The sequence below is a fragment of the Oncorhynchus tshawytscha genome, linkage group LG04 (genome assembly GCF_018296145.1).
Source record: "Oncorhynchus tshawytscha isolate Ot180627B linkage group LG04, Otsh_v2.0, whole genome shotgun sequence".
Lineage (NCBI taxonomy): Eukaryota > Metazoa > Chordata > Actinopteri > Salmoniformes > Salmonidae > Oncorhynchus > Oncorhynchus tshawytscha.
The window spans coordinates 40514155-40530029 of NC_056432.1; the positions used below are offsets into that span (position 1 = coordinate 40514155).

Below are 15875 nucleotides of genomic sequence, written 5' to 3' on the forward strand. Positions count from 1 at the left end.
ATTATTTTCTCTTGTGCTCTGTCGTTACGTGTCTCTCCAACCCTGTTCCTGGAGAGCTACCGTCCTGTAGGTTTTCACTCCAACTCTAATCTAGCGTATTTTATTCTAATAATTTGCTGGTTTATAAACTGAATCAGGTAAATTACAACTGCCGTTGGAGTGTAAACCTACAGGAAGGTAGCTCTCCAGGAACAGGGTTGGAGAGCTCTGGCCTAGACACATTACTTTTCTGTTTTTTTGCCATTGTAAGTCAAAATGTGATTGGGTCATTCCACTGTCACACCAAATTCTGCTCCAATACAGTTGAATGGCAGAGGCCTTCTGTCCAACTTCTGAAAGCCTAGCCAATGGCTTGCTGAGCTAGCTAGATTTTTCTACCTAGAGACCACCAAAGAGAATCCTGATTATATATTTTTTTCTTTTTAGTATTAACCCTTCTCTTTCCAATAGAAACTGAAGAGATTAAATCAGAAGATCATTACAATTATTGTAAAGATGAAATATACAAATATTATCTGGTTTGCGCTTAGTGAGTACTGTATATATATATATATATATATATATATATATATATATATATATATATATATATATATATATATATATATATATATATATATATACAGTACTCACTAAGCGCAAACCAGATTGTATGGTGTATCGCTGCAGAATGCTGTGGTAGGCCTGCTGATTACATATTCCTTGAATTCCAAATGCATCATTGACAGTGTCACCAGCAAACCACCCCAACATCATCACACCTCTTCCTCCATGTTTCACGGTGGGAACCACACATGCAGAGATTATCCGTTCACCTACTCTGGTAACTCTACTGAATTTATCCTCTGTGGCAGAGGTATCTCTGGGTCTTCCTTTCCTGTGGCGGTCCTCATGAGAGAGTTTCAACATAGCGCTTGATGGTTTTTGTGACTGCACTTGAAGAAACTTTCAAAGTTCTTGAAATGTTCCTCATTGCCTACATTCATGTCTTAAAGTAATGATGGACTATTATTTCTCTTTGCTTATTTGAGCTGTTCTTGCCATAATATGGACTTGGTCTTTCACCAAATAGGGCTATCTTATCTATACCACCCCTACCTTGTCACAACACAACTGATTGGCTCAAACGCATTAAGAAGGAAAGAATTTCCACAAATTAACGTTTAACAAGGCACACCTGTTAATTGAAATGCATTCCAGGTGACTACCCAGTGAAGCTGGTTGAGAGACTGCCAAGAGTGTGCAAAGCTGTCATCAAGGCAAATGGTGGCTACCTTGAAGAATATATATATATATATATATATATACACACACACACACATACACACACACACACACACATCCTTAGGCCTCACGGTTCCCCACTGGGTTTTAATCTTCTTGGTTCACCTGAGGACTGGTTGCCAAATACTTGACCTGTGCTATAGAGATTATGATTGATGCTCTGATTTTCTTTGGAATCATCTGTGATCTGGTGTTTCTTTACACTGTAATAAGATGGTTTCAACCAGCATTTCAAAACAACAAAGGACCCTTGTACAGAAGTGGTACACTGACTGCAAATATCAGTCTCTGTCTGTGACCCAATGCAGCCCAAAGAACCCATAGCCACATTACACCATGCACAACAATGTGTGGGTGTGTTTCTCTGAGTAAGAGCAACACAGCCTTGTCAGTTTCTGTAATATTTATTCAGATAGACGGAAGCTTGCAGCATTAACACGAGATAAGAGCCAAAACATTCTCATTAGTAACCTAAGGCAGTGTCATTAATTTCAGCAGTTCGATCAGTGGTCGAGTCTAAAGTGAAGGTATACGCATATGTGTTTGATCAAAGAATGTCAACAACAAAGCAGCCCGACTCTAAAACTGTCCACCTGCTGAACACAGATGGAAACAGTCGGTAAATATGAAATTGACAGAACCTAGGTGTCCAATCGCAGGGTTGTTTGGGGTCGCGAATTGGAACAGGCTGCATTTCGCTGTACGGAGACCACCATGGCAACTTAGATTCAGATCACGTCATTTCTTCATCCTAAATGTGCCAACTGAAGCAAATGATCATCAGATCAGAGTTTGACCCCAGTTCTAGCAATGCTGAATGGTTACAGTTTCATCGCTGCTCAATAGTCTAATCATAAATCACGCAGTCAACAATTTGATTTAGATGTTTTGTTGCATTTGGAGACCTTTGCCCACACCGTAACGTAAGAGCTGTCAAACTGATATTAGGCCTGGAAATAGGCTATGGAAATCAATGGAGATAAGGATAAATAATATACGGTTTAAAAGCCTAGAATTAACCAATAAAACACGTTGTTTGATATTGATTATGGTGATGATGTATATTATAGGTTCGATTGAAGAGCATAGCATCTGTATAAATATAATGTTCTCAGCCAAAGTAGATTACATCACTGTAGCATTCGCCACATGGAATTCGAAACCACTTCTATGCGTAAAAATTGTCCAGTAATTGTATTAGGCTGTTTGAAGACCTACCTTCTCTTGCTTTTAGCAGTACCGTATTGGCCACAATATTCTCCAGTTCCATCTAAAATTCTTTGATATTTGCTGAATAGATTAAAAAAAAGAAATCGACAGCAACACCTTGCTCTTCACGGATGAATTGCTTTTCGTTTTATTCCAAATCCGAATAAAATGTATACATTTCAAACTCGTTCACGGTCTACACACTGGATAAAGGAGAAATCCTTGTAAAATTAACTAGGCATGGTTCATATCGTCGGCTCCGAATGCAGCGTTGGGGGGGCATTTCCATTCCAATTCCGAAGACCGTTGTGTTTCGTGCGTAATTTGGCGCGGAATCCCATCAAAGGATAGATCACGGTTGAGCCATCAATACAGCCCGAGACCACGGCAAGACCTACATCATTTAGTAACGCATTCCTAACAGCGGCTGAAGCACAGCACAGTAGCACTGGGGGGAGTTGGTGAAGTGTACTAGAACATCAAGGTGCTCCCCCTCTCGGTGCAAAGGCTTAATAAAAAAAAATGGGCTTGTTTTTTTCTTTTGGTTTGGCCAACAATATCCCCCACGTTTGGCGAAGCTACAAGCAGTTTACCGCGTGTGTCTGGTCAATATTTCGGTTACATTTGGATAGCTTGCAGGGGGGCTAAACGCACAGCCTATATAAATTGAGTGATTTGTAGTAGGGGTTCGCTAATCTTCAACCACCAAATTGGTTCCAATATTCCATTCCACCGCCCGTTGCACACACATCCATTCGGAATTGGCCCATGACGTATGTACGTTAATAGAGTATTGGTTTCCACTAACTTCTAGATCCACAAAGTCAGATTCCACTGGCACAAAAGTCAAATTTGCAACAAAAATGTGCTTTTTTGTCTTCATTTAAGGTTAAGCATAAGGTTTGCAATTTTAAAAAGATACATTTAAGAAATGCGCAGGGTTTATTACTTGTGGTTAAAGACACGTATTATCCGTTATATTGACCAGATACTCAAGTGGCCGCTCAAACATTGGAAATATTTTTTTTCAAAAATGGAAGTCAGTTGGGAGGAGTCAAGATCAGGTGGGACCATTCTAGCCAATGAGAGGGCAGATATCGCGTGAACAACAGGCACAACTCCGATATCAAGTTTTTTTTTTTCTCAAAGTTGCCCGGAAGTCACATGTTCTGCGTATATCAGGACACTCATAACAACCTAAGCATAACGAAACTTATATTCGACCAAATAAGCCACACGTAGCAAATAAGCAATTCAATTTTTTTGTTCACCAAATTCAATACTCTCTCATTGACCTCCATACAAAAACTCCTCGCTTGATTAGTGAAGGGAAAAAAACGTCACCTGCTGGAGAAGACAGATTTTGGGCCCAGTTTTCCCTCTCCGCCTCTTCCTCTCTGGTATAGACGCTAGTGACGACCATAGCGTTTCCGTGTCTGGCTGTCATATGCTGTTTTTCATATGACATGGTTTGGATAACCTAACCTAGTTCTATTTAATTGACATAATTATGAAAAACTGATGAAATACAAAATCGTATGATCTCAAGATCTCATAGACCTACCAGTATTGCTATATATTATATATATATATTTATATACCAATATTTATACCACTGGTGATGCTCTGCCTGTCTACAATAGGTTTATATACACTGAACAAAAATATAAATGCAACATGCAACAATTTCAAGGATTTTACTGAGTTACAGTTAATATAAGGAAATCAGTCAATTGAAATAATTAAGTAGGCCCTAATCTATGGATTTCACATGACTGGGAATCAGTGGTGTAAAAATACTTTAAAGTACTACTTAAGTCGTTTTTTGGGGGTATCTGTACATTACTATTTATATATTTTCCAACTTTTACTTCATTAAATTCCTAAAGAAAATAATGTACTTTTTACTCCATACATTTTCCCTGACACCCAAAAGTACTCATTACATTTTGACAGAAAAATGGTCCAATTCACACACTTATAAAGAGAACATCCCTGGTCATCCCTACGGCCTCTGATCTGACGGACTCACTAAACACACATGCTTTGCTTGTAAACTATGTCTGAGTGTTGGAGTGTGCCCCTGGCTATACATCAATAAAAATACAATTAAATTGTGCCGTCTGATTTGATTAATATAAGGAACTTGAAATTATTTACACTTTTACTTTTGATACTTAAGTACATTTTAGCAATTCCATTTACTTTTGATACATAAGTATATTTAAAACCAAATACTTTTAGACTTTTACTCAAGTATTATTTTATTTGGTGACTTTCACTTTTACTTGAGTCGTTGTCTATTAAGGTATCTTATGACGATTGAGTACTTTTACCACCACTGCTGGGAATACAGATATGCATAGATCAGAAAAACAGTTAGTATCTGGTGTGACCACCATTTGCCTCATGCAGCGCAACATAGAGTTGATCAGGCTGTTTATTGTGGCCTGTGGAATGTTGTCCCACTCCTCTTCAATGGTTGTACGAAGTTGCTGGATATTGGAGGGAACTGGAACACGCTGTTGTACACATCAATCCCAAATCCCAAACATGCTCAATTAGTGACATTGAAGTGCTTTGAAAGGCTGGTCATGGCTCACATCAACACTATCATGCCGGAAACCCTAGACCCACTCCATTTTGCATACCGCCCCAACAGATCCACGGATGATGCAATCTCAATCGCACTCCACACTGCCCTTTCCCACCTGGACAAAAGGAACACCTGTGTGAGAATGTTGTTCATTGACTACAGCTCAGCGTTCAACACCATAGTGCCCTCAACGCTCATCACTAAGCTAAGGACCCTGGGACTGTTCACCCACGAGTGCAAGGCCAAGCTCAACTCCAACACCATCATTAAGTTTGCTGACTACACAACAGTGGTAGGTCTGATCGCCACCAACAATGAGAGCCTATAGGGAGGAGGTCAAAGACCTGGCAGTGTGGTGCCAGGACAAAAACCTCTCCCTCAAAGTGAGCAAGAAAAAGGAGCTGATCGTGGACTATAGGAAAATGAGGGCCGAACAGGCCCCCATTTACATCAATGGGGCTGAAGTGGAGCGGATTGAGAATTTCAAGTTCCTTGGTGTCCACATCACCAACAATACCTCAATTAACCTATACCCATGCACATTGACTCGGTACCGGTACCTCCTGAGTATAGCCTTGTTTTTGTTAAGTACATTTCTTGTGTTACTTTATTTTATTTAGTAAATATTTTCTTAACTCCATTGCTTGAACTGCATTGTTGGTTAAGGGCTTTTAAGTAAGCCTTTCACGGTAAAGTCTACAACTCTTGTATTCGGCGCATGTGACAAATAAAATTTGACTTGATTTCTGGTGAGTATGCAGACGACTGAAGAACTGGAACATTTTCAGCTTCCGGGAATTGTGTAAAGATCCTTAAGACAAAGGTCCATGCATTATCATGCTGAAACATGAGGTGATGGCGGCGGATGAAAGGCACTACAATGGGCCTCAGGATCTCGTCACGGTATCGCTGTGAATTCAAATTGCCATCGATAAAATGCAATTGTGTTCGTTGTCCGTAGCTTGTGCCAGCCCATACCATAACCCCACCATGGGGCAGTCTGTTCACAACGTCACATCACAAATCGCTCTCCCACACAACACTATACATGATGTCTGCCATCTGCCCAGTACAGTGAAAACCGGATTCATCCATGAAGAGCACACTTCTCCAGCGTTCCAGTGGCCATCCAAGGTGAGAATTTTCCCACTGAAGTCAGTTACGAAGCCAAACTGCAGTCAGGTCAAGACCCTTGTGAGGACGACAAGCACGTAGATGAGCTTCCCTGAGACAGTTTCTGACAGTTTGTGCATAAATTCTTTGGTTGTGCAATCCTACAGTTTCATCAGCTGACCCGGTGGCTGGTCTCAGACGATCCTGCAGATGAAGAAGCTGGATGTGAATGTCCTGGGCTGGCATGGTTACACGTGGTCTGCGGTTGTGATGCTGGTTGGACGTACTGCCAAATTCTCAAAAACAACGTTGTTGGTGGCTTATGGTAGTGAAATGGACATTCAATTATTTGGCAACAGCTCTGGTATAAATTCCTGTAGTCAATATGCCAATTGCACACTCCCTCAAAACTTGAGACATCTGTGGCAATATGTTGTGACAAAACTGCACATTTTAGAATGGCCTTTTATTGTTTACAGAACAAGGTGCATCTGTGTAATGAGCATGTTGTTTAATCAGCTTCTTAATATGACACACCTGTCAGGTGGATGGATTATCTTGGCAAAGGAGAAATGCCCAGAAACAGTGATATAAACCCATTTGTGCACAACAATTCAGAGAAATACGCTTTTTGTGCATATGGACAATTTCTTGGATCTTTTATTTCAGCTCATGAAACATGGGACCAACACTTTGCCATCTTGGCAAAGGAGAAATGCTCACAAACAGGGATGTAAACAAATTTGTGAACAATTCAAAGAAATACACTTTACATGTGTTTATATTTTTGTTCAGTGTAGTTATTAGTTATTTGGGGAATTTGGCACCATCACCTGGGACACTAGGGGGAGTGTTTGTATTACCTCCATTCCCTTTTCCCCTTCTATTCATAACAGGAGAAACTATTGAGCAGTATGGTATAAAAAAAACTAAAACATCAGTAGGCCTAATAACACAGAAAGAAGACAAGGGATCCAAATATGATCCAAATTCAGTCAATGTGCCACATGCTTGAAAGTTGAAAGGAACTCAACTACTGGGCATGTTCGAGCAGATCAGATTTCTGCAGTCAGTGGCCATCGTTGATCACCAACTTTCAATGTGTGTTGCATTAGGCCGTGGCCACATTACAATTTTGTGTCTGAAAATTCCATATGGACGCAATTCTTTTTCAAATAGGAGTCTTTTGTTACCGGATAAATGACACAGAGTTCCTGACCAAAAATTCACAAATTGTCCATCTTTTTAAGTATGCAACTAGACTGAACACATCTGAAAAAAGTGGAGATGAGTTGTATTTTTGACGGACAAAAATGGACAATGATGTATGTCATATGATTGCATCCATGTTCAAGTCTCAGTATTCACATACCCTTTAGCCACCAACTGCACCCTGTAGCCACGGCCTGCATTGTGGGTGGCTCTATTGTCAACCAATTAGGGTGTTTTTGTTTGACCCACACTAACGTCCCACACAATGTCAATTGAACCTTGATTGTGGGAACCTTAAACAGTATACTTTCATATCAACTCCAAGTACAAAAACGACCCTTACTGTATGTACACTGTTTCACCACAGACTCAGCTGAAGAGGTTTACTGTGGCACAGCTTGCACCTGAACCATAACACTTCCTGAGCTAATTGAAACGCAACTGGTGAGGAAGTGTCGTAGCTCCGTGGCAACCTGTGCCACAGTAAACATCGCCCAGAGAATCTGTGTTAAAACGGTTGCCTGGAGGAATGAACCCAAACTGTATTGCTTGATGAAGTAGAACAGTGTTCCATTGTCATACGCAAGTAAAGAGTCCTGTTACAATTTCTACAAAGTGGACCTCCGTATTAAAATAAACACTTGGAAAACAAATCTTACCATTACAGTTTAAGTCTGTTTACACAAACATAAAGAACCCATCGTTATGTGCTATTGACAAGTTATACGTTTTGTGGTTATGAAAATCATATTTAATAGATTTATCGCATGAAATGTAGTCTTCCAGACAATTTAGTTTGTGTGGTCTACCCTCAATTCCTGCATTACGCCAGTCATTAAATCTAACAAAAATGCATCACTTAAATCATTGCTTGCTTTTGCACCAATGAGCCATTATCAAAATGAAATCCGTACAGTATTTAGTGTGATGCTGCTTCATCTATAAACCACACATTCTTCTCCCCATCGCCAAAATAATCCCGTATTCAACATAGAACTGGGAAGTCTAGTATAACAGAGGAAAATAGAACAGAAGTGCCTTCAGTATTCATCAAGATTATCTGCCTTGGGGATGGATAGGCCTCTGTCCTTCAGTGCGGTCACCTTGGCTTTCTCTGTCTCCTGCTTGGCTTGCTGTTGCAATCGCTGCTCCTCTAGGATCTCCTCTATAGAAACCTGCTGCAAGACTGTGTCACACGGCTTATCCATGTCCTAAAGAGGGAAACACCATATTAAACGTACTGTAAACCTACATGTCACACATGTCCTGCTGGAGAACAATCGCAGTGGCACACACATGTAAACCCCAGCAACTGATTATCATCAACTGTGTGATCTGTGTGTGAACCACGCAACTGAGGTGACAACTAAAGTTTCAGGCTAAATGAATAATGTGAGCATATTGGAAAACTGCTATAGACTCAATTATCTGGCCTAATCAACAGGCTACTTTAACACAAACACATTTCTATGTGTAGGCATACTGTACGAGGAAGGCTAAATAATCATTGATAAAGAACAAGAGGGTGGCATGGATGAATACTTACTATTTCGCCAAGCAAAACAACGTTCTCTCCTCTCACAATGAAGATTCCTCTGGGGATGTCCCCAAACTTCTTGCCCACATGGATGCGCTCGACTGTTTGATGGAAAACTAGGTTGGCTGAAAGAGAGGTTAAGAGATGGTGCAGTTGATATAATTTTCCCTTTGATTGCCTGAATGTAGCTACTTGTGAATAGGTCACATTATTTCAAGGCTTACGTAGTAGGTATTTTAGTAAACTCAATTCCACCTCAATGTATGGAAGATATCCATAGGGGATTTAAACTAGAGCTAACTTAGTATGCCAAGTGAACTAGTGTGTTTAAACTACTATAGGATTTGTTAGGTGGTTTATTTGCCATACCAAACTGGTCGATGCTTCTAAGAAACCCAATTAGCGTTCTTCCATCGCGAAGAAGTACAAGATGCTTTTCTGCAAGAGAAAAATGACTGTTTATAGTAGAGCGACAGCAAGCGGATACAAAGTATCCAATCGTTGTCCCCAACACTGAGTTTGGAGAATAAATAGTTACAAGAAGGGGTTTACAATATATCTGTAACTGTATCTAATAATCATGATCATCATCACTGTTTTCCAAAGGTTGGAAACAGTGCGGACTTGCTCACACTGCTGCCGTCACTCAGCCTAACATTCGCTATCCCTACTTACTGTCTATGTCATCAATGAGACTCGCGGTCCCTGGCATGTAGTTCATTGTGATCGTGTGTAGCTATCTCTGCGGTTATATTGTAGCTAATCGCTGTGTATAAAATGTATTAAGCCATGAATCGTTCAAAATAAGATCAGAGTCTTAATAAGCATCTCTTCAGCAACACTAAAAAAGCACTTCCGGGTCACGGAATTTCCGATATTTTCATAACAAAAGTCCCCAACTTAGTAGTAGAAAGGTTCCAACAACCTGTATTCTCTCTACAGGAAGCACACTTGAAGTAATGCACGCTCGGGGAAAGACTTCCTGTCAAATATTAAACCCTTTAAGCACCAATAGCAAGGAACATTGGAATTTTTTTATTCTATTTATTCTGGTGATCTAATATAGATACACTACATGACAAAAAGTGTGTGAACATCTGCTCATCGAACATCTAATTCCAAAATCATGGGCATTAATACGGAGTTGGTCCCCCCTTTACTGCTATAATAGTCTCCACTCTTTTGGGAAGGCTTTCCACTAGATGTTGGAACATTGCTGCGGAGACTTGCTTCCATTCAGCCACAAGAGCATTAGTGAGGTCGGACACTGATGTTGGGCGATTAGGCCTGGCTCGCAGTCAGCGTTCCAATTCATCCCAAAGGAGTTTGATGGGGTTGAGGTCAGGGCTCTGGGCAGGCCAGTCAAATTCATCCACACCAATCTCGACAAACCATTTCTGTACGGACCTTGCTTTGTGCACGGGGGCATTGTCATGCTGAAACAGGAAAGGGCCTTCCCCAAACTGTTGCCACAAAGTTGGAAGCACAGAATCGTCTAGAATGTCATTGTATACTGTAGCATTAAGACTTCCCTTCACAGGAACTAAGGGGCCTAACCCGAACCATGTAAAACAGCCCCAGACCATTATTCCTCCTCCACCAAACTTTACAGTTGGCATTATGCATTGGGGCAGGTAGCATTCTCCTGGCATCTGCCAAACCCAGATTCATCCGTCGGACTGCCAGATGGTGAAGCGTGATTCATCACTCGAGAGAACGAGTTTCCAATGCTCCCGAGTCCAATGACGGCGAGCTTTACACCACTCCAGCCGACACTTGGCATTGTGCATGGTGATCTTATGCTTATGTGCGGCTGCTCGGCTATTGAAACCAATTTCATGACGCTCCCGACTAACAGTTCTTGTGCAGATGTTGCTTCCAGAGGCAGTTTGGAACTAAGGATTTAGATTTAGGACATTGCATGTTTCTAATAATGTAATACCTTTAAATAAGCAGCCCTTTAATTTTTAAGACAAATTTCCTGTGTCTATGACGCCCGCCGCTTGGTGAAATGGTGAAACTGAAAAGACATCGTCTGTCCTTTTGAATCAGAGTCTTTACCTGATAAAGTAATGATATGATGTGTCAATTATTCAGTGAGAGCTTTTGTGCCAAACCCACAACAGTGTTTCTGATGCTAAGCTCATGGTCATGTTGCAGTAGAGTGTAGGAGGGAGATTCCAAGATGTGAGAAGTGTGCAGGAAGACATGGGACAAACAATGTGTGGTGTCGGTGGAAAAAAACTGTCACTGTCACTAGCCGGCTACCACCTGATTACTCATCCCTGAACCTTAGAGGATGCTGCCCTATGTACATAGATCTGGAACACTGGTCACGTTAATCAAATCAAATCAAATGTATTTATATAGCCCTTCGTACATCAGCTGATATCTGAAAGTGCTGTACAGAAACCCAGCCTAAAACCCCAAACAGCAAGCAATGCAGGTGTAGAAGCACGGTGGCTAGGAAAAACTCTCTAGAAAGGATGTTAATAATTTTTACATACAGCGTTACTCATTTAATATGTATATGCTGTATTCTAGTCAAGTACATTCTATTCAACTATTGCTGTACATGTACAATTCTATACATGTATTCTTCAGATGTACTATGTATTCTGTCCACATACTACCATAATGTCTATACATTCCATCACACACATACAGTACCAGTCAAAAGTTTGGACACACCTACTCATTCAAGGGTTTTTCTTTATTTGTACTATTTTTACATTGTAGAATAATAGTGAAGACATCAAAACTATGAAATAACACATATGAGAAAAAAGGTGTTCATATATTTTACATTCTTCAAAGTAGCCACCCTTTGCCTTGATGACAGCTTTGCACAATCTTGGCACTCTCAACCAGCTTCACCTGGAATGCTTTTCCAACTGTCTTGAAGGAGTTCCCGGATATGCTGAGCACTTGTTGGCTGCTTTTCCCTCACTCTGTGGTGCAACTCATCCCAAACCATCTCAATTGCATTGAGGTTGGGTGATTGTGAAGGCCAGGTCATCTGATGCAGCACTCTATCACTCTCCTTGGTCAAATAGCCCTTACACAGCCTGGAGGTGTGTTGGGTCATTGTCCTGTTTAAAAACAAATGATAGTCCCACTAAGCGCAAACCAGATGGGATGGCGTATCGCTGCATAATGCTGTGGTAGCCATGATGGTTAACTGTGCCTTGAATTCTAAATAAGTCACAGACAGTGTCCAAGCAAAGCACCCCCGCACCTCCTCCATGCTTCACGGTGGGAACCACCGCTGTGTTACAAAGACACGGCGGTTGGAAATAAAAATCAAAGCTTTGCACCGGTCTAATGTCCACTGCTCATATTTCTTGGCCCAAGCAAATCTCTTCTTTTTATTGGTGTCCTTCAGGAGTGGTTTCTATGCAGCAATTCGACCATGAAGGCCTGATTCACACAGTCTACTCTGAACAGTTGATGTTGAGATGTGTCTGCTACTTGAACTCCGTGAAGCATTTATTTGGGCTGCAATTTTAGAGGCTGGTAACTCTAAAGAACATATCCTCTGCAGCAGAGGTAACTCTGGTTCTTCCTTTCCTGTGGTGGTCCTCATGAGAGCCAGTTTCATCATAGCGCTTGATGGTTTTTGAGACTGCACTTGAAGAAACTTTAAACGTTTTTGAAACTTTCCAGATTGACTGACCTTCATGTCTTAAAGCAATAATGGACTACCTTTTCTCTTTGCTTATTTGAGCTGTTCTTGGCATTGGCTCAAATGCATTAAGGAAAGAAATTCCACAAATGAACTTTGAACAAGGCACACCTATTAATTAAAATGCATTCCAGATGACTACCTCATGAAGCTGGATGAGAGAATACCAAGAGTGTGCAAAGCTGTCATCAAGGCAAAGGGTGGCTACTTTGAAGAATCTCAAATATAACAAAATATATTTTGATTTGTTAAACACTTTTTTGGTTTCTACATGATTCCATATGTGTTATTTCATAGTTTTGATGTCTTCACTATTATTCTACAATGTACAAATAAAGAAAAACCATTGAATGAGTAGGTGTGCCCTAATCTTCTTTTTTTTTGACTGGTACTGTATGTGTGTGTGTGTATATACACACACGCACATACAGTCAGGTCCATAAATATTTGGACATTGACCAAGTTATTAACATTTTGGCTCTGTATGCCACCACAACGGATTTGGAAGGAAAGAATCAGCTGAAAGTGCAGACTTGGATTGGGGATTTTTTTTAAAATTAAATAGTGGTATACAGTGGTGATTTTAGCATGTAAATCTTGGTGGGACCACAAAAAAACATGTGGGATGCATGCCAGCAAAGTCACTACACAACAGAACACTAAAAAATACAATAATTGCACTATACCAGTGCTACACCTGGCTATCAGCAAAACAGCGCATTCAGCCTCATTTACTGCCTTTAAAAAAACATAGCTGATATGGCTGACTTGCTTAAACAAATGTGGTTTCGACTGACAATTGAGATGTACAAACTATGGCATAAGTGGATGACAAGTGGATAAGCGTCAATCTGTATTTTCGATAAAGACATTAATGAGCGAGCTAGGACGGACGTAGTCAACATAACTATTTGTTCAGCACTTTTGAAATGTACAGCGACAGAATTCAGAACATGGGCCGTTCTCACAGCGTTCTTCTTGTACACCAAGTCAGCACCATAGGATAAATAAAGGGGGCATATATGCAGACAATGAAAACTCTTACAATATTCTATGATAACATTTCTCAGGTTATAGGCTACATGTGCACCACCAAGTCAGAACAGTCAGCAAAATTAAGAGGTGAAAATAGACCAAATTATTAGGGTGATGCACATGGGCTACTAACAACTTACTACCCAACATTTATGCAGCAGCAATACAATACATTTTTGGACTCACCTTTTGTGCTGTGCTTACTTGAACAGGAAAGTGGCGCGGCTGTCCTTCATGGGCAAATTTTGTCATCAAAGTCTGTCATTCTCTGGACTTATGGTGCTGACAACTGGGAACTCGGGAAAAAAAGGTTGAATCAGTGATGACGTCAGTGACCTTCAGGTCGTAGCTCTAGAAAGAGACCCGAGTTCCAATTCCGAGTTGGATGAAAGTTCAAAATGTATTTTCCCAGTTGTAGCTCGTTTTTCCAGAGTTCTCAGTTGTCTTGAACAAACTAAAGTCAGATTTTGCAGTTAAGTTGTTTTGAGCGCGACACAAATCATGCTTCATTGACAGCATGACCAATGTTGAATGTTTATCATTTTAAACAAGGAAAAGAGACCCTTAACCTTCGATTTGGGACCACACAGCCGCTCCACTGAATAGCAGGCTAATGATTGCTTTGTAATGCTTGCAGTTAGCCACTGATTCCTTATAAACCACTCATTGTTGGATTCCTGATTTCCAACATGTTGTGTAATGTAGCCATCATCCTCCACATACACCACCCGTTCTGCCAGTCACATTCTGTTAAAGGTCCCCAAAGCACACATATCCCTGGGTTACTCCTCTTTTCAGTTCGCTGCAGCTAGTGACTGGAACGAGCTGCAACAAACACTCAAACTGGACAATTTTATCTCAATCTCTTCATTCAAAGACTCAATCATGGACACTCTTACTGACAGTTGTGGCTGCTTTGCGTGATGTATTGTTGTCTCTACCTTCTTGCCCTTTGTGCTGTTGTCTGTGCCCAATAATGTTTGTACCATGTTTTGTGCAGCTACCATATAGTGTTGTTGTCATGTTGTGTTGCTACCATGCTGTATTGTCATGTGTTGCTGCATTGGGTCTCTATTTATGTAGTGTTTATGTTTACTGATCATGAAAAGCTACTTGCTGTATTAACCAAAGATGGTACAGTATGAAGATACGCGAAAACTGCTTCTCCAACAGAAATCCCAGATCACACTTGTAGGCAATGTTATTCTTCTTCTGTGGATTTTATATGGCAGTTGGCAACCAACTTTAAGGTGAAGGAAAAACGAAACCGCACACTGCTCTTGGTAGTATCACTGATATTTAATAAGCTTATGACCTAAAGCATGACATTTCTACCTTTAGATTTTGTGGCATAGAGAAAGTTAAGATATCAGACAGGGGAGGTGATATTAATAATACTCTGAGCAAAAGAGAATGTTTTGGGATTTTCACCCTCCAGACATTATTTCCTAAAGGACTTAATGATGAAATGTCTATATATGTTATGTTGTGAATTTGAACGTGAATTATGTACCTATTTAAGATTACTCTGTTTTTTCGTAAGATGTACCCAATGATTAATAATAACTTGCTGTGTCCTCATTGTGGTTTTATGGAATTGTTTAAAGCGTCTTATTTATACAATTTTGTAGTGTTTGTGAGATGCATGTTATATCAGGTAGCACTTATTTGTTTTTCCTTTGCCTCCAACCCCTTTCCATGCGTGGAACGGATGTGGGTGGGGCTAGGTCTACATAAGGGTACTAATTTTTTTTAAATCACAAAAGCTCTGACGAGGGCTGTGATGCCGATACTTAAGCTTATTAAATATCAGTGATACTACCAATAGCAGTGTGCGGTTTCCTTTTTCCTTCATTTTGTTCAACGGTTGCCATGCACCTGCAAAGAGATTGCTCAGATTTTCGAGTGCCTTTTGAATTTTGAACCAACTTTAAGGTGCATCATCGCCAGCAACTGGACTGGAGTGTGCACCAGAGACAGTGAAGTCGGATGTTCCCCACCACTTTCAATGTGCTACTTAGCCTTGTTTGTCCCAGTCTCAGCCTTGTGACTACGCTTTCCTTCCTCCCCTCTCTCTCGGCCTGAGGACCACCCCGTCCCCACCTTTTCCTGGATCTTATACAGGTGTCTTCCCTTACTCTCCCTGTTCCACAACTTTTGCCACTTGTTTTAACCACTGTTCTTATTAATCCCATTGCTTCTGC

At 40.6% G+C, this 15875-nt stretch overlaps 2 protein-coding genes across 2 annotated transcripts in view; both read right to left on the reverse strand.

The window, feature by feature from the left end:
- Positions 1 to 2973, reverse strand: part of LOC112248791 (G protein-coupled receptor kinase 5) — a 78945-nt gene extending 75972 nt beyond the window's left edge. The window contains exon 1 of the mRNA XM_024418108.2: positions 2503 to 2973. Within this exon, the coding sequence (XP_024273876.1) occupies positions 2503 to 2554 (52 nt within the window). The 5' untranslated portion in view covers positions 2555 to 2973. The remainder of the gene's footprint in view (positions 1 to 2502) is intronic.
- A 4506-nt stretch (positions 2974 to 7479) lies between these two features.
- On the reverse strand, positions 7480 to 9829 carry LOC112248792 (U6 snRNA-associated Sm-like protein LSm1). Its single transcript, XM_024418110.2, has 4 exons — positions 9627 to 9829; positions 9321 to 9389; positions 8961 to 9076; positions 7480 to 8625 (listed from the first exon to the last, which is right to left on the reverse strand). Exons 1-4 carry the CDS (start codon positions 9670 to 9672, stop codon positions 8455 to 8457), a joined length of 402 nt encoding a protein of 133 aa, XP_024273878.1. The 5' UTR covers positions 9673 to 9829; the 3' UTR covers positions 7480 to 8454.
- Between the last annotated feature and the right edge of the window lie 6046 nt (positions 9830 to 15875).

Excerpts from the sequence above, each read along its gene's own strand:
- LOC112248792 (XM_024418110.2), bottom strand. The coding sequence starts at position 9,672 with ATGAACTACATGCCAGGGACCGCGAGTCTCATTGATGACATAGACA. Across the intron at positions 9,077-9,320 it reads TAGAAGCATCGACCAGTTTG|CCAACCTAGTTTTCCATCAA; the intron begins GTATGGCAAATA and ends CCTCTCTTTCAG. Across the intron at positions 8,626-8,960 it reads TTGTTTTGCTTGGCGAAATA|GACATGGATAAGCCGTGTGA; the intron begins GTAAGTATTCAT and ends TTCCCTCTTTAG.